The sequence below is a fragment of the Pogoniulus pusillus genome, chromosome 5, assembly GCF_015220805.1.
Source record: "Pogoniulus pusillus isolate bPogPus1 chromosome 5, bPogPus1.pri, whole genome shotgun sequence".
In the NCBI taxonomy this organism is placed as follows: domain Eukaryota; kingdom Metazoa; phylum Chordata; class Aves; order Piciformes; family Lybiidae; genus Pogoniulus; species Pogoniulus pusillus.
The window spans coordinates 10,705,653-10,732,786 of NC_087268.1; the positions used below are offsets into that span (position 1 = coordinate 10,705,653).

General features: G+C 43.0%; 1 protein-coding gene across 1 annotated transcript; it reads right to left on the minus strand.

Moving 5' to 3' along the window:
• Positions 1-945: 945 nt before the first annotated feature.
• On the minus strand, positions 946-16,631 carry TMEM45A (transmembrane protein 45A). The gene is made up of 5 exons (XM_064143190.1): positions 16,442-16,631; positions 11,868-12,080; positions 11,050-11,234; positions 7,186-7,331; positions 946-5,332 (listed from the first exon to the last, which is right to left on the minus strand). The coding sequence occupies exons 1-5, from the start codon at positions 16,629-16,631 to the stop codon at positions 5,239-5,241; spliced, it is 828 nt and encodes a 275-aa protein (XP_063999260.1). The 3' UTR covers positions 946-5,238.
• Positions 16,632-27,134: the final 10,503 nt, after the last annotated feature.

Here is a 27,134-nt window from a genome sequence, read left to right on the forward strand (position 1 = left end):
CCACACAGCAAGATGTTAAAGATTACTGTTCTGAAAAAAAAAGTCATCCAAGGACAAGTTGTGCCTTATTTGACAAATATTAGGCTTTTCACTCCCACATATTTTGAGCAAGCACATATTTTACCTAGAATAGATTTTAAAGGCAAGTGCCCAGCAGTTTCCCAGTTGTCTTTATCCCTTTTAACAGATGTGCTTTTATTATGCAGTCCTTGGGACTCAAGCTTGCTTCTCCTGCACATGCTAAAGGGCTTTTTGGAAAAAAAAACTATGCTGTTTTTCTTCCCCTGTACCAGTAACTCCTACCCCAGATGCTGTGGTTCAGAAGAACTGAATCATGTGGGACAAGGGCATGAAGGTAGCAGATACACCAAAGTTTTCCAGTGCTTCAACTTTAAGGATCAATGAACCTGTAGGATTGAAATTCCTTGCTGGCAAATATATTTTTAGTTCAAGCTACATTTAGATAGAATGGGGTGAGGGGAGGGGAATATTTCTTTACAGAACATAGAACAAATATCACTCTTACTAAATTTCACAGAGATTCAGATAAAGTAAATGAGAGAAAGCCACACTTAACCCATTTATCCTCATGATAAAACTTTAAGGAGTTTCTTTCCTCCTGTCACCTTATTTATGTGGGGGCCTCTAGCAGTGGTGGCAAAGGAGCAGACCTCTACTGGACCTCTTCTTTCCATAGTGTTTGACTTTCAAGGATCTGTGAAGCTTTGCTGCCCAAACTTGCAAAAGAGTTGTCTGCACCTGTGTTGTAAATGACAATGAAATAGTTGGATCAAGGGAAAGCGACAAGGCAGCACTGACCTTTCCTGAATCTGAGTGTAACTCATGCAAATGTCTAGGTGAGCTATGAGGATAACATGGCTATCCCACCCTACCCTGCCCCATAAATGGTTGTATTTTTTCCCCTTGGAATTATGACAGACATCCTACATGAATAAATCAATTTTATTTAAATAAAATCACAGGCATATCATATCTATCATAAACTGCTGTATAGTTTTTCAAAGGCACCAATATTTAACAATAACTTAAGTTTTCTTCAGAACAGCTACCTTCTTCTGAGTGGCATTTGTAAACTTCTCAGACTTCCTTCTTCTTACTCAACTCAAGTAAAATCCGTTGCTAGTGAAATGCTGAAGGTTGTGTTTTTTCCATCACAGTAGGTACCTTCCTATTACTGGGCATCTCTTTTGAACAGTACCTGAGAAGAATGGGTCAGGTGTTCTGCATAACAAAAAAATCCACCCCGAAATGGAGTGTTCCTTTCCTCTGTGGCACCAAAAATACACCTGGCACACTAAGATGTGTACTCTGTGTGTACTGAAAATTAAATCCAATATATTACTGTTTCCTTTCATGCCTCAAATACTCTATTCAGGTTTGGGTCTCTCACTATAAGGACATTGAGGTGCTGGAGCATGTATAGAGAAGCACAACACGGCTGCTGAGGAGTCTTCGATGCAAGTCCTATGAGGAGGGGCTGAGGGAGCTGGGATTGTTTAGTCTGAAGAAGAGGAGGCTGAAAGGAGACCTCATTGGTCTCTACAACTACACCAAAAGAGGTTGTAGTGAGGTGGGGGCTGGCCGCTTCCAGGTTACAAGTAGTAGAAGGAGAGGAAATGACTTCAAGTTGCATCAGGGCAGGTTTAGATGGGATGTTAGGGGAAAATTCTTCACTGATATGATCATTTGTCACTGGAACAGGCTGCCCAGGGAGCGGGTGGAGTCACTATCTCTAAAGGTATCTAAAAGACATTTGCATGAGGAGCTTAGGGACATGGTCTGAGAGTTTTGTATGGGTGGATGTTAAGTTATGGTTGTACTTCACGATCTTGGTCTCTTCCAACCAGGCGATTCTATGATTCTTGAAGCTTCAAGACCCTGTATTTCTTCAATCATAATACTGCAATGCCACCTTCCTTTGCACACAGAGAGATGTTTTGTAGGAAGTGTGCCCTGTATTTCTGTGATATAGACCACACCATTCTTCAGGCTGGGCTTCTTTAATGGCATCTTTGCTGAACACGTTTGTGCCAAAACCAGCAGATGTATCTGACAGACTTATTTGTCCAGTTCTCTGGTGGTTTACAGAAGATTCACAGCAGGGAGACACGGGGTGATACCTCTCAGCAGGCTGAGTCCTGCTCAAGTGTTTCCTAAGAAAATGCACAGACTTACAGCTACTGCTGCACTAATGCCCAGACACAGGTAAGGACAGAGCCACCGCCACCTGACTGAGGCAGTAAGAGGAGGAGCTGCAGCAGGTGATCTCTCTTCTGGCCACTGTGTTCAAGTAATGACACTTTTCGTTTCTGGAAAAAAGAACAGCTTTTCCAAAAGGAGAGTTTGCCAAGCACCCTTCATGTTCACAGCTCACTCAGGTTATTTAATGCCATGAGATTTAATTTGTCAACTGATTTTTGACTTATCACAACAGACTTCTGTAAGAGTCCTCAAGTTCTCCTAGATACATAACCATCTTCTTCACTGGCCAGAACTGCAGAAACTTTATGCCCTCAATTATTCCAAAAGGAAAAAAAAAACTACCACTTAGAAAAACCCCAGCAATTTAGAAACAAGAGCAATGTGATGCAGTGAAGGCAAGATTATAGCTGAGTGTAATGACATGCTGCATTTGGCCAATGTATTCCTGCTGCAATTAACAAGCAAGCTTCTCAGCCAAGCTGTGAATCTTCCTTCTGGCTCACGTCAAGAGAAAATCTGATTTTAATGGAATCACAGTAATGAAACTCAAGTCTTAGACTTGCAGAGCAGAGTAAATATCAATTAATTCAGAATTTACAGTAAGACCACTGTAAAGATAAGACACAGAGATGTAAAAAAGCCATACCAGTACCCAGCTTACAGTAATGTCCTGAGACAGATTTCATTAAGGTCTGCCAAAATCTCCAAGACCATTCAAGGGGAGGCACTGAAGAAGGGCAAGCAGTTATTAAGAAGAGTAGTGAACCTTGGCTAGTAATCTGCAGTTTCTCAGTGTGCATTTGTAAACACAGAACCAACGTGTAAGCCAACTATCCTTGGTTTCCAAAGTAGATTCTTCTGGATAATGTGACACTTGGTTACAAGTGTTACTTCACAATATTTAGCAAAGATGTAATTTTTTTTTTAATGATGAAGCTTAGTTTTCTAAGAAGACATAGGAAAGCTCAGCCAGTTTTTCATGCTTTTCTTCCTGCATAGGTCATCCCCTTAGTTTGAAGATACAGCAGAGTGTTTAAAGGTATTTGTACAGTATTCAATTTGTACAGTGAAGAAACTTGCACTGTTCTTGCCTATGAGAAGCAAAATATTTTCTGAAGATCTTCACAATAAATAACAGCACTAATTTTGGAAAGGCATTGATAAACCTGGTGGTCTGATATTCAGCATTAACAGCTTGTGCAGCTAAGGAAGGTTCTCTTTGACAATGGACAGATAGAAAGGAGGATAGACAAGTGAATGTTCGTGTTGCATTGAAGGTAAAATAGCTTTAGAAAAAGCCTTTTTTCTTTTTTTCTGAATCATGGGATCCCTTTGAGCTCAAACCCAAGACAGCTACAAACTGTGACCTATCTTTTTAAGCAATCAGCTTACTGAAAGTAGTGATTTTATGCTACTCATTTTTTTGTTTCACACTGGAAAAATATAAGGGAAACTCAGAAGTGGGGAGACCAGGCCTTATAACTCTCATTCATGTGCCAGGGTCCATCTCTGCATTGCCTTAGGAGCATCTGGAAATATCTGAATAATAAGAGAAATCCACTTCTCCCATATCAAACCAAATGAACTGGCACTATTTGAATGGATTTTGTTGTCCTGCACTTGTCTATTTCTGAAAATAATTAGAAAACAATATTTCTAGAGGGAGTTCTAAAGGGAAGGAGCTGTTATCCAGAATGACCACCCTACCATGACCACCATTGATGGATATGTTAAATGGTGCACAGCCACCAGCATGAATCCCATACTCAGCACTCTAGGAAATGAAGTGTAAGTGCTAGTGTGCCACAGCTGCTTGTGCCAGTCTTTCAAAAGACCTATGCAGAGCCAGAGTGACAATTCCAAGGTCTACTCCTTAGAGGCTGTGTGCTTATATGAACATAATTTCCTGATATCTTTTGCCACCTGTCAGTTATTTCTCTTTTGTTGAGGCTGGAGCTCACCTCGAGCAAAAGGAAGCACACCTTGCTTTTTACCAGATCAAGACTTCACTTTTGGAGGAGAAAACATTAAAAACTTTCTTTCTTTTTTATTTTAAATTAATTTACTGCTGTGCATATCTGGGCATGAAGCTACTATGAAGGTAACACTTGCCCTCCCACAGCAGACTCGGGTGCTGCTCCAGACTCAGGTGTTGAGTCTAGTTGCATGTCTGCTACAAACCCTACTGAAATTCCACCAAATTCCACCAACAGAAAAGAAGTAACCTTGGAAAAGTAATTGGCTTTGCAGATGGGTGCTGTCCCACTGGATGCCCCTCATCCCTTCCAGACAAGAAGTTACTTCAGGTGCTGTGGGAAAGCAGACTCACTTCACTGTCTTTGGAAGCCAAATAATAGCAAGAAGCAAGAGTATTAGGCATAAGAATGAATAACTGCAGTCACTTTTGATCACTTTACACTTCTTTGGTCTTCCTCCCAAGCTTGATAGTGTCTCTGCAAATGCTGAATGGGTTTGTAGTGAGTAGATCTTTGTGTTTAACATAATGCCACAAGAGAGACATGAAGGTGTTACACAAGACGGCTGCAGGACTCTGGTTTTTTAACCTTTTTTCATACTGTTTTCCAGGTCTGCAGATTTACTTAGGCACAGGGCATAAATTTACTTTGCAGGGGGAAAATGGTGCTTATTTGAAGACCTTAGTTATGGAAATTTAACAGTCTGTTCAGCAGCAGCTGGAAAACAGTTTGCTTAGCTTCTAATGAGACAAACAGGCAGTCTTCATCATGCACCTCATCCAGTCCAAGTCTGTCTACTATTAGTCTGTTTTTCTTTGAAGTATGTGATAGGCAAGGTGCTAATGCAACCACCACAAGTTGGTATGAAGCTTACCCTCTTCAAGTAAAGATGTAACTGTTGAGATGTAGATGGCATTTAGAGGATGATATTTGCATTGTAAATTGTAGCAAAGAATGAAACAGATGGCAAACAAATCTACAAATGAGGTATCAGTTAGCCTAATGGTAGAGCAGGTAAGATATTCAAGCCATATTCATACTACATTTCATCTTCTGAGTCCTGATCTCGTTCAGATGTCTTCAGTAATCCCATTTCCATGGACTGGGACTGTTTAACCTTTGAACGAACCGCCCTGGAAACAACAACAACAAGAAGAGTTGTCAATAGCAGTAAGAGATAGGACAAGAGGAAATGGCCTCAAGTTGTGCCAAGAGAGGTTCAGGTTGAATATCAGGGAAAGTTTCCTCACAAAAGGGGTTAACAGGCATCGGAATACACTGCCCAGGGAGGTGTAAAGTCACCATCCCTGCAGGGATTTAAAAGTCATGTTGCTGTGGTGCTGAGCGCCATGGTTTAGTGGTAATGGCTTAGCAGTCATGGTGGGATTGTGAACTGTAGGTGAGCAGTTGGACTTGATGACCTTGAAGATCTCTTCCAACCTCAACAGTTCCATGATTATAAGATTCAAAGCCTAATCTGGACATTTTTACATAGTAAACCCCTGTTTCAGTCTTGTATAGGCCACTGTGGAAGAGATTTTAAAGAGCAAAGAGTAATGTCAAGCAGAATTTGGGCAGAATTTAGCACCAGGCCTTAATTGTAGATACCTGCATTTCAGCATAAGTGACTGCTACACAATGCAAGTATCTACTGTGGCATTAGTTTGTGTTGCTTTCAACAAACCCACTTGTATGAATTGCATGTAAGAGCTTGCTCTTGTGGATGCATCTAAGAGTGTACACCTTAAGCAAATGTCAGTGCACCATCTAGAAAGCTCAATGAAGACCAATAGATTTGTTCACTTGGTGGAGTCCTATAAAGCTGTGAAGAAACACAGAGTGTTAGAGGTTGGAAGGGAGCTCTGGAGATCATTGACTCCAACTCTCTGCCAAGGAGGATCACCTGGAGTAGGCAAGCTCTGCCATGTCATGAACACTGCCACGTCATGATCACTGCCACCAAGGCTGCCTCCAACCTTCACATCCCTGACCAGACCTTTGTTAGTACAAGGTCCAGCAGCACAGCTCTCTTCATTGGCTCTTCTACCACCTGTGTCAGGAAATTAACCTCAATGCACTGCAAGAGTTTCTGGACTGAGAGTACCTATCTGTGTAGCCTTTCCAATAAATATAAGGGTGACTGAAGTTACTCATGAGCACAGGATGCCATGATCAACTTGTGGGGCCTTGCTTCAGAGGCCACCATTCCCATCATCAGAAAGCATGTTAAGATTGCTTCTCTAAAGTTGCCATCCTTGTCACAAAACAGTTTCCCAGCCTTGAGTGTTGATGCCTTTTGGCTGAGATACAAAAAGGCATAGCACCTCTTTGGTGCAAAGCAAGACTGCAAGACCTACATGTAGCCAAACCACAAGTAAATAAGATTAGGATAGCAGGAATAAAACAATGGGTAAGAAGCAGTGCAGGCAGAGGCTTGCTAAGGTCATCCATCACACATGGGAGAATTAGGCTCATTTTTACAACCAAGTTATCACTGCAATTGGAATTCTGTTGGAATTAGCACTGGGCAGCGAGGAAAAGGGGGAAGAAATAAGGGAATGAAACTGGCTAGTGAAAAAGAAATCAGGTCTAATTGCAGGAAATTGTTAGCAATAAAGCTTGTCCAACAGTCTTCAAAGTTAAGTCAAGGAACCTGCTGACTAAGTCACTTGGAATTAGTACAGAAGATGAGCATTGGGAGAGAAGATACTGTAGGAATAGCCTTTCATGCACTTAAAAATGTGAAAGACTATCAAAAGAGTTCAGTTTCTGTGAGAAGCATCATGCTGCATAAATATTTCCCTCTTTCTACTTAAGCAATGAGTCATTGTCTTCACTGATTGGCAACATCCATTTTTTTATGTAACCTTGAAAGGTAACTAATCTGTGGAAATGTTTTGATTTATCAGTGAAGCTTTTCTGAAATAAAGCTCCTGCTAGACTAAACGGACAGGTTTCCAAAGTTTTGGTGTTTCAAGTAACTTACCAGCTGACAATTGTGTAGTTCACTGCAATTATAAGAAAAGCAAAGGCGTAATGCCAGCAATAGCACATGGTCAGGAACATCATGTTAGTATGATCCGTCTGATTCCACTCTGGGCTCCCATTTGGAGGATAAAGCACAAAGCCAATCTGTGACAAAATAAAAGATGTTTAGCAAATGTCGTTTGGCATAGATCCTATGCTCTATCCTGCATTTTGCTACCCGTCACAGGGCAGACATTTTACATCTGTGTGTCCAGCAGGTTAAGGGAGATTCTCCTTTCCCTCTATTGAGCCCTAGTGAAACCTCACCTGGAGTATGTTGTCCAGTTCTGGGCTCCCCAGTTCAAGTTGGATGAGCAACTACTGGAGAGAGTCTAACAGAGGGCTACAAGGATGGTTGAAGGGACTGGAACATGTCTTATGAGGAATGCCTGAGAGACCTGGGGCTGTTTAGCCTGGAGAAGAAAAGGCTGAGAGGGATCCCATCAGTGTTTACAAAGGGCAGACATCAAGAAGAAGGGACCAGTCTCTTTTCATTGATGTCCTGTGATAGGACAAGGGGCAACAGTAGCAAACTGGAACACAGGAAGTTCCACCTCAACATGAGAAAAAAGGTCTTTGTTGTGAGGGTGTCAGAAGCTGCTTAGAGAGGTTATGGAGTCTCCTTGTCTAAAGACTTTCAAAACCCTCCTGAATATGTTCCTGTGCAGCCTGCCCTAAGTGATCCTGCTTTAGTAGGGTGGTAGGACTTGATCAGCTCTGGAGGTCCCTTCCAATCCCTACCATTCTGTGATTCTATGACAGTGCTGATTATTTCTGCCATTATTATTAAAAACAACTTTGCAGTCACACTCAGACATGACAACCCATTTTACAAGTTTTTGTGCAGAAATGCCTCTGACAATGCAGTCAGTCAGAGTACGGCTCCAGAGATCCCCTGCTCTTGCCCAGTGAATTAAGGAGCCTCCCCCACAAGTCCACTGTCATGGACTGTGTTTGCTCTCTTCTCCCAAGCAACTGGCAATGGGACGAAGAGAAATAGGCTTAAGATGTGCAAGGGAGGTTTGGATTGGATATTAGGAAAAGTTTTGTTGCTGGAAGTGGTGAGGTGTTGGAACAGGCTGCCCAGGGAGGTGGAGAAGTCACCATCCCTGAATGTGTGCAAGAAGTGTGTAGATGTGGTGCTTCAAGACACAGTTTAGTGGTTACAGTTAGAGTCAATGTTCTTAAAGGTCTTATCCAACCATAATGATTCTATGAAAGGGGCTGGTGTTCAGCCATGTATGGTATGAATAGCAAGCACATCACCAGCCAGCAAAATTGTCCTGCCATTTACACTGGCTTGCTTCTTCCCAACAGCAGTTAGGAGTGTAGTAGATGGATCAGAAGATGAGTAATACATTAATAAATGAAGGGGAGTCTATTTCTCCTGGATCATCTGAGGAAAAAGTCCAGGTTTGAAATTGTGTAAAATTGGAGCTTGCTCACCAAAGGCCTCAAGCTCACATGAAATACATAGCAGATGTGTTTATTCATAGAGTCGTGGAATGATTGGTTGGAAAAGACCTCGAAGATCATCGAGTCCAACCATTAGCCTAATACCACCATGACCATTAAACCATGTCCTGAAGTGCCATGTCCACACATTTCTTGAACACCTTGAGGGATGGTGACTCCACCACCTCCCTGGGCAGCCTGTTCCAATCCAAAGACGGGAAAGATCAAACCAGTAACTGTGCAGCTGCACAAGGCTATGTCTTGACAAGCAGCAGCCCTCTGTTTTGCCTGACACTTTTCAAAGTCACCACTCAACAGTTCAGTTGAGAATTCAGGAGCTGAGTATTTGGAGAGGAAGGAAGGAATGCATTTTGCATTTCCACACAAAGAATTCAATGAATGAGGGTGTTGATGATGCAGAAACAATGTCCCTTTACCTTTTAAAAAACTGTCATGCTGCAGCCAGTATGTGGTTTTCAGTCACACATACATTTGAAGTCTGATGCCAGTGTGAAAAAATCCACACTGAGATCTCTTCTATTTTAAGTTCTTAGGTGTTTTTTTTCACTTAGAAACAAAACCCACATTGTCTCCAGAGCTAAAGAGATAACTTGTTCTAAAATTAGACTAGGCAGACAACAAAGAATAAGCAGTTGCATCTATTACTCTTACATAAAGCTTCTTATATCACCAAAGAAAAGCTTACAAGCAAGAAAACAAAACCACCAAATGCTGCAGCACCAAGTTCTGCAGTTCACTTACAGAAAAATACTGTCGTTTTGGAGGTCTGTTTTCTTGCCAGGCCAAGCATTTAAATATTTGATTTGGTGCTGACTGTCCAGTTCTCCTAAGGAACAGCAAACATTCTTATTAATGGTGTCTGGCCAGCATATAAAAAAGGGAAGCCAGTCTAGACACACCGGAAAGAAAACTCACTGCAGTGACCTCAATTCTCCACTATAAGATGGAACACACATCAGCACAAGTGCTTCTATTTCTTTGATACAGCATCACAGCAATTCACTAAATTCTCTCTCTTCTTTAACAGCAAATGATCACTATCAAATATCTATTCACTGGATAGACTCACAAGTAAGTGAAGGCATGACAGCTGCATTTTGAAGGGTCCTTTTGGGAGCCACATCCCTGAAATATTAAAGTTTGGGCTGTTTCTTTTGCTGTTTCCCAAACACTGGAAAAGCAGGAGGCTTCATATCATTCAATCTCTTAATGTAATTCAGGAGCTCAAATACTTACTTGTTTACTTACTTAAAATTAGGCTGCTGATGTTGAAATGCTTTTAGAAAAAGGCAGTCAGCAAGAGAGGTCATTTGCATCTTCATTCCTCTTCACATTATGTCAGTGGGTGCTTTGGCTCACCTGTCCAGTACTCCACTGGCCACTGACTGCTGACAGTGGGACTGTCTTAGTAAAGAGCAGCATATATTGTCTGGTTGTAAAATCACTGCCATTTGGCTGGGAAACTTTGAATAGCATGTTACAGGATATTCAGTCACAAGGGACTGCTCAGCAAAACCACCTTAGCTTTTCTAGTGGTTCAAATAAAAGGCACTAGAAGAAAAATGGCTTTTTTTTGCCCATAAACCACTATGACAACCACTTTTCTCTCTTTCAAGGGACATTAAGCATGCATTGTTTTCTAGGAGTCCTTTGAGGTCTGTGTTTAAAAGGCACATTATATTGCCTGTAAAACATCTGCAAAAGGGGAAATGACTAGTTTTAGAACCATAGAATTGCTTCAGTTGGAAAAGACCTCTAAGACCATTGAGACCAACTATCAACCTAAGACCACCATAGCCATTAAACCATCTTTTGAAGTGCCATGTCCACACATTTCTTGAATGCCTCCAGGGACTGCGACTCCCACCACCTCCCTGGACAACCTGTTCCAAAGCTTGACCACTTTCAGGAAAGGGATCTTTGCTAACATCCTATCTAAATCCTTAGCACAATTTTAGGCCATTTCCTCCCATTCTATCACTTGATACTAGGGAGAAGAGACCAATCACCACCCCACTTCAACATCCTTTCAGGGAGTTTTAGAGAGCAATGAAATCTCCCCTCAGCCTCCTCTTCTCCAGACTAAACAATTCTTGTTGCCTTGTCATATGACTTGCCTTCTATATCCTTCACCAGCTTTATTGCCCAGCTCTGTACAGACTCCAGCACTTCAGTATCCTTCCTGTAGCGAGTGGCCCAAAACTGAACACAGTATTTGAGGTGTGGACTCACCAATGCCAAGTACAGGGGCATGATCACTTCCCTGCTCCTGCTTGCCATGCTATTCCAGATATGAGGGAATCATTTTGGTGAAAGAAGAAATTTCTAAGGCAGAAAAGTGACCTACCTGCCAGAACCAGCTGCCTTGTAATATACAAAGGCTTGTACGGAGCATCTCTAGCACAGTACTGCCACGGAAGAAAACTTCCAGAAATATGCAAACAGCAGCTCCAAAGACAGCAAACAGCAGCAACTGATGAACATGGACATCCAACATGGCTCTGCCATGAAGATGGTAGCAAAAGAGAAAACCTGGAATAAAATCAGAAGTTACTTTTAGATATTTTCTTCCCTTTCTTTTCAAAAACAGTGAACATTTAGCATTTCTCTTTATGCCAGTATCACCTTCTCAGCAGAACTAAGAGCAATTTTTTTAAGGCTGGTGCCCATGTACTGCCCTTGAGCTCAGACCAGGAAGTTACTTAGGAAACTGAAGCTCTGTCACCTTTCCTTTAAAACATATTAACAAAAAGTCTTGTTCATCTGTCTCTGCAGTGTAACAAGAGGGATGGTGTGAGACATGCTCTGCATACAGAAAAGACACGTTGATTCTTCAGCTCAAGTCCAACAGGTATCTGCACTCATCCTGGCTTTAGCTAACCAGTTGTGTACCATGCCATTGAAGTTGTGTACCATACATTGAAATACATGCCTGAGCTACTGAGTACTTACCCAAAAGAAGCTGCTGCTTCTTCTTTCATACCAATTTTGCTACTATCTGAGCCAGTTAGCAAAGCACAGATGTACCTCTACAAAGTGTGATCAGCAGGGCTGAGACCAGCTCTTGTAGACTCATTCTCTAAGGTTGATCTGAGACTCCTGCACTAAAGGCTGAGAGCCTTCTGTGAATTTCACACATGCCTCTGCAAAAAGAGGTAAACTGACCTTCAATAAACACTGCTACAGAAAGCATCATCCTGTCCATGGCCAATGGCAACGTGTTGGTCCCATGTGCCACGATGTCAACTAATCCTGAAATGCCATAGAAGAGGTACATGGTGGCATGCTGCCAGTTCATCAAGTGGTCCCAGTGCTTTTCCTCATAATTATACAACTTCAGATGAGGTCCATCAGGAACAAATTGCTCAGCCACCATCCCTGCACATGAAACAAGAAGTATAGCTATTTGTCCTGGTGCTTAAGGTTTTTAAGATGCTTAAGTTTTATAAACTGCTGGCAAGTCTTTATATCAACAACAGAGGCAACACTAACAACCCCATGGAGAGATACAGGCTGGGGTCGGAGTGGCTGGAGAGCAGCCAGACAGAGAGGGATCTGGGGGTGCTGATTGATACCCGCCTGAACATGAGCCAGCAGTGTGCCCAGGTGGCCAAGAGAGCCAGTGGCATCCTGGCCTGCATCAGGAATGGTGTGGTCAGCAGGAGCAGGGAGGTCATTCTGCCCCTGTACTCTGCACTGGTTAGACCACACCTTGAGTACTGTGTTCAGTTCTGGGCCCCCCAGTTTAGAAGGGATGTTGAGATGCTTGAGTGTGTCCAGAGAAGGGCGACGAGGCTGGTGAGAGGCCTTGAGCACAGCCCTATGAGGAGAGGCTGAGGGAGCTGGGATTGGTTAGCCTGGAGAAGAGGAGGCTCAGGGGTGACCTTATTGCTGTCTGCAACTACCTGAGGGGTGGTTGTGGCCAGGAGGAGGTTGCTCTCTTCTCTCAGGTGGCCAGCGCCAGAACGAGAGGACACAGCCTCAGGCTGCACCAGGGGAGATTTAGGCTTGAGGTGAGGAGAAAGTTCTTCACTGAGAGAGTCATTGGACACTGGAATGGGCTGCCCGGGGAGGTGGTGGAGTCGCCGTCCCTGGGGCTGTTCAAGGCAGGATTGGACGTGGCACTTGGTGCCATGGTCTAGCCTTGAGCTCTGTGGTAAAGGGTTGGACTTGATGATCTGTGAGGTCTCTTCCAACCCTGATGATACTGTGATACTGTGATACTATATGCCCATGCAGCATAACGGCTTGAGGTTTAATCTGGCTGCCTAAGGATTGCTCAGGAATGGGTTGCCCAGAGAAGTTGTGGGTGCCTCATCTCTGGAGGTGCTTAAGACCAGGCTGGATGAGCAAACCTGGTTTAGTGGGAGGTGTCTGTGCCCACAGCAGGGGTGTGGAACTAGATGAGCTTTAAGGTTGCTTCCAACTCCAGCTATTTTATGATTACAATGGTTTGCTCCCTTCTGCCCAGTTCAGACATTCCAAATAAAGTTTTTAACATGTCCAAATTCAAGTGATAATGCACAGAGGCCTCAAAGATATAAATTTTATAGAGATCTTCAAGAAATAGGCAATAGGTGGAGGAGAGATTAAATAAATTGCTTTGCTGAGGGAAAGACCAAAGACAGAGCTCAAACATGTATTAAGCATCACATAATCCAGAGAGGAGAAAGCCAGAGGAAATCAAACTTCAGCTCCACTCCTGGTGGGACTGTTTGCATCTTGTAGTTTCCAGCAGTGAAAAATGGAGAGAGATATTCTAAGATGTCTTTTTATTTTCTTCTTTTTTTGACAATTGCTATTGTAGTAGTCCTCTGACTCAATTTGTCAGCTGCCTTTTCTAGTCATTCAAACAGGAGTCCAACACATGCTAAAGTCCCCAGAAGAAAGATTTACCACTTCAGGCTGCTGCAATATGCAGAATGGCAGAGTTCAGACTCTTAATACAAAGAGGACTTTTTCCTGTAAGACCATAAAAGGAAATCTCTCCACCCTGCAGAGTTATAAAACATCCCATGAGGGACCTTTATACAGAGTTAGTATTGGAATTGCTGCTCCACTGCTTCCCTTACCTTGGCCCCTCAGTATCTTGCTAGCTAGCTGCAGTATTCAAGCAAGGCGAAAGCTGGTTTTAGGTATTTTATATGATCAGTGAAATCTGGGGAAGGTTTAAATTACATTATGCTTTTAAAATGTTAAAGGTAATTATATTGTTTATAAAGCATGGGCCAGCATCCTGCTGTATAAGTAGATAAGCAGCAGAGCAAATACAGTGTTTTCTCTCCTCTATTTCAAGTTCTCCTAACACAGAAACAGTGGGCTTTACTCATGCTGCTGCTTTTACTCTTTCTTATCCACATTTTTTTTACTGGAAATGAAATTACCATACATTGAAATAATAGCTTTTTGTTTTGTGGTGAAAAGCACAAGACCAGTCTTTTAGCTGCCCAAATGCCTCTATACACTGATTAGATTTCTACGAGAGATGTTCCCACTCACACCTCAAAATTAACCCTCTTATTTTTAAGTGTAAACTCATCACTTCAGAGCTGATGTATGTTAGCTCTCCGAGAAGAAGGAAAAGCAAGAACAGGATTTTGGCACACCCTGTACCCCAGTTATCAACCAGGCAACTCTGAGTATCTGAAGAGTAGATAGTTATGATCTTAAAAAAAACTCAAAATACTAAAAATTAGTTGTTTTTTTTCAACTTGAGAGCCACATGGGATGAGCTCCCCAGATGCTCTGTTATTTACCTTACTTACTCTGCAAAGATAAATTGCTGACATACAGCCACTGGAACGCAAGAACTAGGCACTTCAGTCAGCTGCACAGCTCACTAAACCACCCACATGGGCTTGTATCCAGGCCAGTGCACAATAGAAGCAGAAACAGACACCACCACATTGCAACAGTCTTGCAGCAGTAGGATCTGGAGTTAAGTCTGGGTTAGTGAGCATTTTCACTTTTGAATGGCATTAATAAAGAATCACAGAAGATTCTGCATTTAAGAAAAATGTAGATTCTAAAGAATCTACATTCACATATTTTATCAATAACTCACTGCTGGAAGCATAATGGAAAAAATACCAAGCCCAGTGTTGCTGATGAACACATGGTGACCAGAGCAGGCACAGGGGCTGGGTGGAGACCTAGTAGCCAGTGTTGCCCGGGCACCAAAGGGAATGAAAGAGGCAAGGAGGAAGCCCACCATCCCATCTTTCCACTTCTCACACTGCAGACCAGAGGAGCCACACAAAAAAAACCAAGAAATGTCTTGTGCAACTAATAAGGGAACTGGTTGACCACCAGGAACCATGACTTGACTGCAGTTCCACCTCCACAGGCACTGTAGATAACGACATAAAAACATTTCCCAAATTTCATACTGAGAGGGCATTCAGAATTGAATGCCACAAGGCCAGGATAAATGGACAGGTTTGCCCCCCTCAACCCTTCCCCCTAGAAGGGATGCCTTTTAAGTAAGAGTCGTGATGCCAGCCACACCAACTGCTTTTCTGTGAGACTGTGTGACTGCAATCGTAGCTCAGAGCTACAGAGTGATTCTGGAGCTAGTTGTGTTTATCACTGACAATCTAAAGAATCTCTGTGTGTTGCATGTAGATAATGCCTACTTTTCATGTGCCCAACTGCTTCACAGAATCACAGAATCCAAGAATTGTTTTGATTGGAAAAGACTTTGAGATGATATAGTCCAACCATCAATGTAACATAATCATGGCTTTTAAACTGTGTCCCAATGTGTCGTATCCACACATTTCTTGAACACTTTCAGGGACAGCAAACCCACCACCTCCCTGGGCATCCTGTTCTGATGCCTGACCACTCTTGCAGGTAATAAATTTTCCTAATATCCAACTAAACCTCCCCTGTCACAATTCCAGGCCATTTCCTCTTGTTCTGTCACCTGACACTAGGATGAAGAGACCAACTCCCACCTCACTCAGACCTCCTTTCAGGGAGTTGTAGAGAGGAATAAGGTTTCCCTCAGCCTCGTCTTCTCCATACTAAACAATCCCAGGTCCCTCAGCTGCTCCTCATAGGATTTGTTCTACAGACCCTTCACCAGCTTTGCTGTCCTTCTCTGGACATGTTCCAGCAACTCAATGTCCTTCTTGTATTGAGGGGTCCAAAACTGAACACAGTTGTTTTGAATGCAGCTGGACCTTCAGCAGGCAGGCTCTTTATACAGCTGGTATAGGGCAAATTAGTACCCCCAACTGGAGTATCTAATAAAAGGTAAGTCCAGCCACCCCTAGCTCTCTAATCTCTGAGGTCCAGCTAGAACACAATGGGATTCATCTCCTACCAGATTCATCCTTCTCTGAATGCAACACTCAGTGGAAGCTGCCAACATCCAAGATGGCTGGATCCAAAATAGAAAAGCAATAACCACACAGTCTGGTGCTCCCAGTCTGCACATGAGAGCTCCTTGCCTAGTTATCTCTCTTCCTGAAGAAGTGAACAGCATATGAACACTCAGATGGACCAGATGTGAATAAGTCAGGAGATCTTAAAGAAGTTCCAGAAGAACACTGAATGTTAACTATTTTACAGTCATAATTATATAACTAGTAGCAGTAGCCCCACAAGTTCTCACATTAGCATTTCAAGAACAAAACACCAAAATACAATGTGTTTTACCACAAAAAAAAAAAAAAAAGAAGTATTAAAAGGTGAGGCCTCTTTATTGTCTGCCCTATGTCCACTCTACTCACCAATCAGGGCAAATACAGCTTTAATGATCCCCTCAACAAACTCCAGGCGCTGAAATCCTGCTCTGGAACCAAGGCAGCAAGCGTTCTTGTTTTTTCGACAGGCATACTTCAGTGGATACTTCACTGACCACCATAAGCCAAAGAGAAGGAAAAAGCTTCCAGGGAGGGCATGCCCTTTGAAATTACCCATGGTTTTCATCTAGAGGATACCTGAAGGTGAAATAAATGCAGATCAATTAGAATCACAGAATCACAAAAAGGTGAGGTTTGGAAGGGACCTCTGGAGATCATCTAGTCAAACCCCTTTACCAAAGCAGGATTACCTAGGGCAGGTCACACAGGAATGTGTTCAGGTGTGTTTCTAAAGTCTCCAGAAAAGGAGACTCAACAACTTCTCTGAGTAGCCTGTTCCAGTGCTCCAGCACCCTCACTTCCACCTCATGTTGAGGTGGAACTTCCTGTGTTCCATTTTAGGTCCATTTGTTAACATTAATAAGGTCTTCCCTCTTCCTTCTCCACCCCAGGTCCCTCAGTCTTATAACAGTGATGTTCTGTTTCCTTTACCAGACTCATAGCTCTCCACTGGACTCTCTCTAGTATTTCTCTGTCTTTCTTGAACTAAGCAGCCCAGAACTGGGCACAACACTCCAGATGTGGTCTCAACCAAAGCAGAGTAGAGGGGCAAGAGAACCTCCCTCAAGCTGAGGACACGCTCTTCTCAATGCACCCCAGGATACCATTGGCCTTCTTGGCCACAAGGGCACATTGCTGTCCCATGGATAACTTAATATTCACTAGAACTCCAAGGTCCTTCTCCATGGAGCTGCTTTCCAGCAGGTGAACCCCTAATCGGTACTGGTGCAGGGGGTTGTTACTCTCCAGGTGCAGGGCTCTACACTTGCTGTTGCCCAGCTTGCCAGTCTGCCAGATCTTGCTGAATGGCAGCACAGCTTTCTGGTGTTATCAGCAAAACCTCCCAGTTTTGTTTCATCAGCAAACTTGCTGAGGGTACACTCTATCCCTTCATCCAAGCCCATATTATGGGAATGATAGCAGGACAGCTGTCTGAGTTCTATTTTTCAGGTGTCTCCTTTCACAGATCAAAATTGTGTCACTGAATTAAGCACTCATGCTTGATTTAAAAATAAATTTGGGTATGCATCTTCCCTAGCTGTTTGGAACACACAGTCAGTTTCCTCAGTTGCATAGCTTTGCAGAACAAGAGACCTACCTGCAAAGCAGCTGACCTGAAATGGAGCAATGGCAGTTGGCAGGTTTAGAGAAAATAAAGCCACTATGGCATTCCATTGAAGTTGTACTGGGCTAAAGAGTGACCATGAATATTCACAGTTGGGCTATTTCCCATTTAGAAAAAGGGTTTTATGTATTTTTTACACCACAAACAGAAATCAGGACAATACCTAACTGAAGTAAAATTAACTGTACAGATCCAATGAGTAATTCATTCACAATGAACTGTATCTTGTGTTTCAATCCACTTGTATCATTATGATTTACAACCATCAAGTCATTCTCAGTATTTAGACATAGAATCATAGAAGTGTTTTGGTTGGAAAATGTCCCTAGGATCCAGTTCAACTGTCAACCTAAGACCACCAGTGCCATTAAATCATGTCCCAGAGTGCCATGTCCACACATTTCTTGAACACCTCCAGGGACAGTGATTCCACCACCTCCCTGGGCAACCTATTTCAATGCCTGTCTATTTGATAGGTGAATTATGCACCCACAACTAGATACATATTGTCAAGTACACCAAGTGCATTGAGTGGTAAAGTTATTACTTGATCACTATTATATAGCCATTTTAAAAACAGTGTCATTAATACAATCCAGTAATGCAGGTCACTCTCCCAACTTCTGGAAGAGTTAACTTAGTTCCAACAGTTTTTGTCATTAGAACAACATTAAACATTAATTTGCAAAATGTCTTTAAGTTATTTTAAACCAAATTGCTGTGCATCATGACCACAAAGCATACTAAGCCTTTGCACAGGCAATAATGAAAAATAACCACTTAACTACTTTAGAAACACTTTCTGTTATTATCATTGCTGGCCTAAAAATCTCATTGCTGCACTAGACTGCAGCTATCTGGTTATGAATAGAATATGGAGGCTCTGGTATATTTTTCTTTGCAGTAAATATTTCAGCTCCACATAAGATGTTTGAAACTGTGGCTTGTGGGCCATAGAGTACTTGCAGATGGTCCACATAATGCTGTCTAGACACGTATCCTATTTCTGGAGGCTAAACTCCATTGAAAGCATTTTCTTTGGTTTGTTGTTGTTCGTTTTGGGTTTTTTTTAAAGGAGAGAAATATTTCCACATGCACAGGTCCTTAAGCTACCTTAAGACTACTTCCCAATTGCATAAGAACAGGTATAGCCACAAGGGGAAAAAACAGGACTGCTCATTCATAGCACGAGGCAGGCTGTGATTTAAACAGAGATGATCTCCCAGAGCTGATCTCTCACGCTGTAAGGGCTGCAGGAGGGGAAAGGTGAGCTAAAAACTTTCCCTGCATAAAACTACTCTCACATATTTTCTATGGAAATGTCACTGAAGCAGAAGAAAAGGGAAAGTTGATATTTGTTGCACAAGCAAGCCCATATCTGGACATGTCCTCACAGTCATCTGCATCTCAAGGCCAAGAAGAGAAGTGCACCAAGGTCTCTGGAGGTGTTTAAAAGCTTCATGGATATGGCACTGAGTGGCATGGTTAAACATCTGACTTGATAGTTTAAAAGTGGATGGACTCTATGATCTTAAAGGTCTTTTCCAAGCAAAATGATTCTATGATTCTAAGGTGGCTTCCCCAAGCCCCAGGAAAGCTCCTAAGGAAGCAGGTCCTGCCAGTCATAGGGCAGAAGAAAGGTCAGCAAGGCACATGTTTGTGTGTATTGCTGAAATGTAAAGGACTCCATATGAGATTACTACTACATGGAGAAAGGCTCCTCCATGCCACTTGTTTCCTGTCAAGAGGACAAGCGAGGTGGCCATGCCCAGAGCTGCTGGGGGCTTTGCCTCGCCCAATGGCCAGCTGACCACTCACATCAGAGCAGTAGAAGTCATAAGAAACAGCAAACAATGGCAGACCCATCACATGCCTCTCAGCAAGGGCACTCCAGCCACCAGGGCAGTGTTGACCACCTCCACCTCTGCCCACAGAATGCTAAATTAGGATCTAAACCTCACTGGGGCTGAGCACATGCTCACCAGTGCCAAACAAACCTGTTTGTGAGCCAAGCATCTCCGATTCTGGCCCACAGAGGGCTAGGATGGGCAGGGCAGGAGGAGGTGGCAGTCAAGGGCTCAAGCATTCTCTGCCTCCTCCCCTAAAGTCCTGCTGAGCTGATGCTAGTGTGTTTTATTTGCAGGTGAGAAAAGCACTGCTTGCTCTCAAGCAGCCTACAGGGAAATTGGGCTCTTAGTGGTGTGGCTGGAGAGCTCAGACCCACAAGTGAGACCCAGCCCCCAGTCTTGCTAAAGAGGTACTACATTTTGGGGCATCTTTATTTCAAAGGGTCCGATCAGCTTGTGCATCACTTCTAGTACTCACCTCACATGCCATTGTTTGCCTCAAAAAAGGGCAGTTCTAACAGAGTTGAAGCTTCAGACAGTCACCTAAATTTTGCTTTAAATTTTGGAATACTTATTTGGCTTTGAAGGCCTTATTTTTCTGGTTCCTCTAAAACTTGCTGGCCTGAAAGGCTTTTCACACACTTTGTTGTTTTTTTCCTTCTTTGACTGAAAGGAAGAGGGGAGGAGTGAGGAGTGGAAAGAGTGGCCTTTCCTCACCATATGTCTGATCTCACTGGACACCACTCATTAGAAAGACTCACTAGATATTTTATTATTCACCACATTACATAGCACTCCACATGGGAAGATATACCCTGTACTCCACATCAAAGTGAGGTAGTGGATTAAAAATGTAAATGAAACCTATGAAAAACCCATGAAAAGCATCCCTTTCTAGGAGAGCCCAGCTGCAGAGACAAACAAAGAACAGTGTGTTAGTGGCATTTGTAGTGCATGGTACACAAAACTTCCACAGTAATTCTCAGTCTGTAAATTCACACCTAGAATCTAGCTCTAATCACACTGGAGGATTTTTCACTGATAAATCTCTGTAACCCATCAAGATAGCCTGTTTAAAACCATTTTTTGCCTTCATAAGGCAAATCCCCCAAACACTATTTTCAGACTTTCATGAAAGCAATAAGCAGGTTTTTGCCTTTTATAAGGGCTTGTGGTGATAGGAGAAGGGGCAGTGGATTTAAACCAGAACAGTGTAGATTTAGGTTGGACATTAGGAAGAAATTCTTTATGAGGGTGGTGAAACACTGGAATGTGTTGCCCAATGAAGCTGTGGACACCTCATCCCTGGAAATGTTGAAGATCAGGCTGGATGAAGCTTTTAGCAACCTGGTCTAGTGAGAGGTGTTGAAACTAGATGATCTTTAAGTTCCTTTCCAACTCATGCCATTACTCTGCCCTCATGAGACCCCATCTGGGGTACTGTGTACAGTTCTGGAGCTCCCAACACAAGAAGGACATCGAACTGCTTAAGTGAGTCCAGACAAGGGCCATGAAGATGATCAGAGGGCTGCAGCACCTCTCCTGTGAGGACAGGCTATGAGTGTTGGGGTTTTTCAGCCTAGAGAAGGCTTCAAGGATACCTTGTAGTAGCCCACCAGTGTCTGAAGGGGACCTACAGGAGGGCTGGGGAGGGACTATTTACAAGGTCTTGTAATAACAGGACAAGGGGTAATGGATTTAAACCAGAAGAGGAAAGTTTTAAACTAGATGTTAGGAAGAAGTTCTTTATAGGGAGAGTGGTGAAACACTGGATTGTGGTTGTGGATGCTCCCTCAGTGGAGGTGTTCAAGGCCAGGCTGGATGAGGCCTTGAGCAACCTGTTTTAGTGAGAGGTGTCCCTGCCTATGGCAGGGGCGCTGGAACTGGATGATCCTTGAGGTCACTTCCAACCTAAACCATTCTGTGATTCTATGAAAACAGGGGAAAAGGAACAACTACTGTTGCATATCCAGTATAAACAAAACAGAACCATAAACATTCATTTTTTGCCACAAGCAATATAACCATGCATTTAGAAAATGTAATCCTCAGTCTGAGTTCATCCAGTTGTGGATTATTTGTAGGATTTCTCTAGAAAGAAACACATCAGATCTGCCACCCAGCTGTTGTGGCAGACCTCTAGCATGCTGTGAAAAATGGTACCCGTGTCAATAAAAGAATGGCAAAGCAGAATATAAGAATATGAGAAAATGAGAATATGTCACTATGCGAATGGCAGAGCAGGGCGTGTCGGAGCTAACTAAGCTGGAGACGTTGAAACCTACGAGCGATAACAGAAAGCGCTGAGAAGAGATAGCCCCCTGTGAATAGGGGACATGAACAAAACAGGGGTGTGCCAGAGCTAACTGAGCAAGGCTAGGGATCAACGATAACAGAAAACACCATGAGCACGGTAGATAAGAGACCGTAAAGCAGACGACTGTGAAGACGCAAATAGCTGAGTGACAAAGACACATGAGGAAGACTCATGACTTCAGCCTCACGACCACCAGAAAGACCCCCAGGCGGATTAGCAGGCATGCGCAACAGTTCCAGGAAAAGCCACAAACTCCATGGGAAGTGTTTGCCTATGGATTACACTGCTTTGTGAATGCGTGTGTGAGCGGGAAATAAAAACCCTGCAGCTGCATGTGTGCAGTGCACAGCTGCGGAGATAAACTCCCCTGCGCCCAGCGCTGCTCCCTGCTTGCCAAAATAAAACTCCTTAAACTGATCTCTAAGTTTTTGGTGGCTCAGTTTTAACGATGCTGAATCTCAATACAGTCAGTTTCAGAAAAGCATTGTGTCAATTACACTTTAAATCCTTAGTAAACCAGGTTATAACTCGTGGTTTGGAGGCTTGGTATGACTCTGAGGATGTGGCAAGGGTAAGTGGAGCCCTCCTTGTAAGATCACTTCAGGGTTGGGATGCAGATCTAGGAGGGGTAAAGCAAGGGTGCAACAGGAAGTGGAAGAAGAGGACAGGCTGGTGAGCTGCTGCTTTTCTGCACTGCACTTTGGCACCCCCCTGTGCAGCCCAGGACAGAGCAGCTCCTACCAGTTGTTCTACATGGCCTAGGAGACAGCCAGTTTTGGTATCTAAGGTGCTATTTGTGGATAAAGATGGCATGAACATGTTAATGACAATACTTAATAAATCAGAGGGTTTATTTTTTTATAGAGCCTCGTCCCATAAGCTAGCAAATAAATTATTGGAGGACTGACATGGCAAGATGTGCAGGGATTTCAGGGACAGGAGACCTGGCAGAATCATAGCCACGTTCTCAGCAGCAAACCTTCACCAGTGCCCACCACCTTCCTTAGAGCATGTCATTTGCCAGAGATGTAAGCAGATAAAATCGTGAGGCTACCAGAAAGCAACTGACAAAATGCATGCTCCAGCCTGGATTTGGGCTTTCTATAGTAAGTACTTCTGAAAAACCCATTCTATGGAGAGTGTGGGGCATGCCAGAAGAGCAGGTTGCTGTCAGGATTCAAGGTTAACTTCCCTAATCAGCTACACCTACAAATCCCACCCCAGCACCTTTAGGTGGGAAAGGAGGCAAAGAACAAATGCAGTTTCCAAGTAAGCGTTCAAGTCTGCATTTTTGTTGGTATTAAAAGCTGCCTTTTTAGCTTGAACATTATCTCACTTACCCTGGCAGAAGAATGAAAGGCAGGTAAGAATAAGAAACAGACTTACAAGATTGATTTAAACACCTTCTGGCTTTTTCAGGAAGTACATTTTATGACATTTACTGGTTTGATTCCTAATATCTTGAGGCTACTCAAGTGAAGACTAAAGTAAGACTTGTAAGTAGTATGGAGAAACTAGCTATATTAACTGTTTATTCTGAGGGCTTCTCAATAGCCTCTTGAAAAAATGGATTAATTTTTTTTTTCCTCTCCCTTTCCTTTTCTCCTTGCCACAAGCTCAGACAGTGTAACCTGTACTGGACAGGCAAACAAGCAGTAGCTGATCCAGAGCTAGCCCTGCAGCAAGCGTCCTTTCCCTGCATATTCTTCTGCCACAACACTATGCCTTGCAATTTCCTGTATTTATCAAGCCCTGGGGGATGTTAAAGAGAACTGTCAACCAGAACTGTGGGTTTTTTTCCCACAAAGGACACAAGTCACAAGGGTACAAGTTCGCTCTGTTGCAATGTATTTGTTTCCGCTACAGAACCATCCAATAACAGAAGTTAAACTCCAAGATTAAACATCAGCATATTTACTGCAATGGTAAAACTGAAGCATTCTTTTTCTCCCATCAGTTAGATTAGGAGTTCATAATATTTAATACAAAATGTTTGTTTATTCATAACAGCCTCAGGAGTCTGTCATGATGTTAGTAAGAACAATGCACCCAGGTAAAAGAAGGAAATTATACCTTCATAGACACTTCTCTTTACACCTTCAAGGACACTTTTCTAGTCAGCGTGCTTTATCACACAGCTTTTCCCCAAAATCTGGAATCCAGCAAAGCTGAATGCATCCAAGACAAAATCACAAACAAATGTGCTTGAGTACTAAAGTTTCCCACTTGCAGCTAAAGATGGATTCATAACACAAGTGCCTTTTATCCTACAGACACTAAATTGTAAACATCATGGAGAGCCATGCTGATCTGAAAAACAATGTCTGCTGTAATTAGCTCTCTAAACGCAGTACTGAATCCATGTAATGACTAAAAGCCTTTCAGCAGCTACAGCCCCAGGTTTACAGATGAGATCACTGTTCTGGTGCTAAGGAAACACTCGGCTGGCACCTATAGTGCCTTCAGAATGAAACTGGAACTAAGTCCTGTGTATGCTAATGCAAGCAGGACTCATGACTTTTCTTGAAATGCTGAAAAAATAACCATTCAGCTTTGATATTTTTGGCTTAGAGGTGTGGCAGATAAAGACTGCAAGGTAGAGGGGGGGAAAAAAGAAAAGTCATGAATAGGCATCTCTGAAACCTGTAAGAGAAGAAATCAATTCCTTCAGGCCTGCAAGACAGGGATGAAAACCAAAAATTCCAAAGACATTACGACCAGAAATCTATGCACTGACTTTAGAAAGGAGGAACTCCAAATCATAGTCTCTCATAGCACTGAATTTGGGCTTACAACCTGAACTACTTTATTTTTTTTCAATGCTTTGGGTCTCTCAAGAACACCTCCTTCCCAGATACTTGTCCTTTTCAGCCCTTCGTGTGCTCCTCAAAGTTTTTTTCGTCTCTCGTGACCCCCTGTTTTCTGGCCTGGTTTCCTCTTTCACTGTGCATCTGCTGACTCTGTTTCTACTCTCAGAGCCAAGCAGGCTCTCTCCAGGGGCTATCCAGGGACAACAAATATGCCATAAAAATCTTGACATCTGAACAGCTGCTATTCTGTGGATATGTGTGATTGTTTGGGAGTTACCTGTCCCCCTCCCCTTATGAAATCACCCATACTAGACTCAGCCAGCTGGAAGTTAAGGAATGAATCTATATTGACAGTTTAGCACAATTTACAAGTAGGTATATACACTGTATACATAAATATTTACAGCTATATACAGAAATACACAAGTTAAAAGTAATAAAGAAACACAATACCCCTCCCAGAAATCAGAGTCCTCAGGAGGAGCTCCCAACCACCCTTCAACCTTCTTTCCACCCTTCTATCCCAGAGTTTACCTTACATGCAAGGTGAGTTTGGAGGATTGTCAAGGGAGGGTTAGAAGCAGATTGGTTAGTTGGGTTACACAGATTCAAGCAGAAGAGAAACACACACTCCGACACACAGAGACACTTTGTCCTATCTATGTTTGTGTCCTTGCTTTCATACATCTCAGCAAGCCTATGAATGAATGTGCCCAGTTCTGGGCCCCTCAATTCAAGAGAGATGTTGAGGTGCTGGAATGTGTCCAGAGAAGGGCAACAAAGCTGGTGAGGGGCCTGGAACACAAACCCTATGAGGAGAGGCTAAGGGAGCTGGGGGTGTTTAGCCTGGAGAAGAGGAGGCTCAGGGGTGACCTCACTGCTGTCTACAACTACCTGAAGGGACATTGTAGCCAGGTGGGGGGTGGCCTCTTCTCCCAGACAACCAGCAATAGAACAAGGGGACACAGTCTCAAGTTGTGCCGGGGAAAGTATGGGCTGGATGTTAGGAGGAAGTTCTTCCCAGAGAGAGTGATTGGCATTGGAATGGGCTGCCCAGGGAGGTGGTGGAGGCACTGTCCCTGGAGGTCTTCAAGAGATTGGATGAGGCACTTAGTGCCATGATCTAGTTGACTGGCTAGGGCTGGGGGATAGGTTGGACTGGATGATCTTGGAGGTCTCTTCCAACCTGGTTGATTCTATGATTCTATGATTCTATGAAGTAGACATCACAATCGTTTCCTTTTCACAGCCTGTAATCTAATTTTTCTCATTAAAATATTCCAACTAGCTTCAATCCAGCACACTATGTTATTTCCAGTCTTCCAAATCACCAATATAGAGCTTTTTATTCAGCTCACCAGAAGTTCAAAAACATGCATGTAGGGGAAAAAAATATAACATTACATGGGATACGTAACAATATTTTTTTCCTATGAAAGATTCGTAGTTTCTTGACTGTCCATAAAGCCTGGTATTTCTTACACTGACTGAAAAAGAGGCTAAAGTAGCTTCAGTATGTGAATAAACCATTCAGGTATGAGAGTGCTACCTCCTGCAGGAAATGTGCTTAGCTTTAGCCACCAGAGCTGCTTCCCTGCTCACAGGAGCTTGGTGGTAGCTGCTGTCTCTTCTCCAGAGGGTCTCGGCAGACTGCTGCCCTCAAAGTGAGGTGCTGCCATGTACAGCTCCACCAAACCAGCAGACTTTATAATCTCTAAAACTATTTTTTTTACTGTGAGAGTGGTGAGACACTGGAACAGTTTGCCCAAAGAATTAGGCTTTGAACCACCAGCCCAGCTCTGAAGAGTAAATGAAATAAAATATGGTTTGCTTCCTGTTAGCATCACTTCTATGGATGCCTTAAAGTGTCTTTACAATACAGCAAAGCTTTGGTGGAAAGATCTAGTAAGACAGAGAAGCTGACAGGACCCCTGAAATATGACAAACATTTGTAATTAAATACTAATCACAGAAGCACAAAATCACAGAATGCATAAGATTGGAAGACACCTTTGAAGGTCATCTTGCCTGACACCCCTGCAGTGAGCAGGGACATCCCTAACTAGATCAGATTGCTCAGGGCCCCATGAAGTTTGACCTTGAATGTCTTGGGGATGAAGCCTCAACCACATCCATCCCTGGGCAACATGTTCCAGCCACCTGGAGCTAGGACAAATCCTATATTTGACACTAGCAGAGCACTTTACAGACTGTTAGAAATCGCTGCGATCATTTTTTATGTTACCAAATACTTCTTGAAGACAAAAAGATACAACCAAATAAAAGAGTCTTTGCTGAAAATACTCAGTATTTGAGTGCTCTAAAAGGTTATTGTCCTCCTACAAGGGAACCAGGTGTGAAAGACAAAAGTGATGATGATTCCATGACTTAGTTTTCTTACTAAAATATTACAAACCAGCTCAATTAGCCAATGTGGTGCTCATAAACAGCTCATACCTGG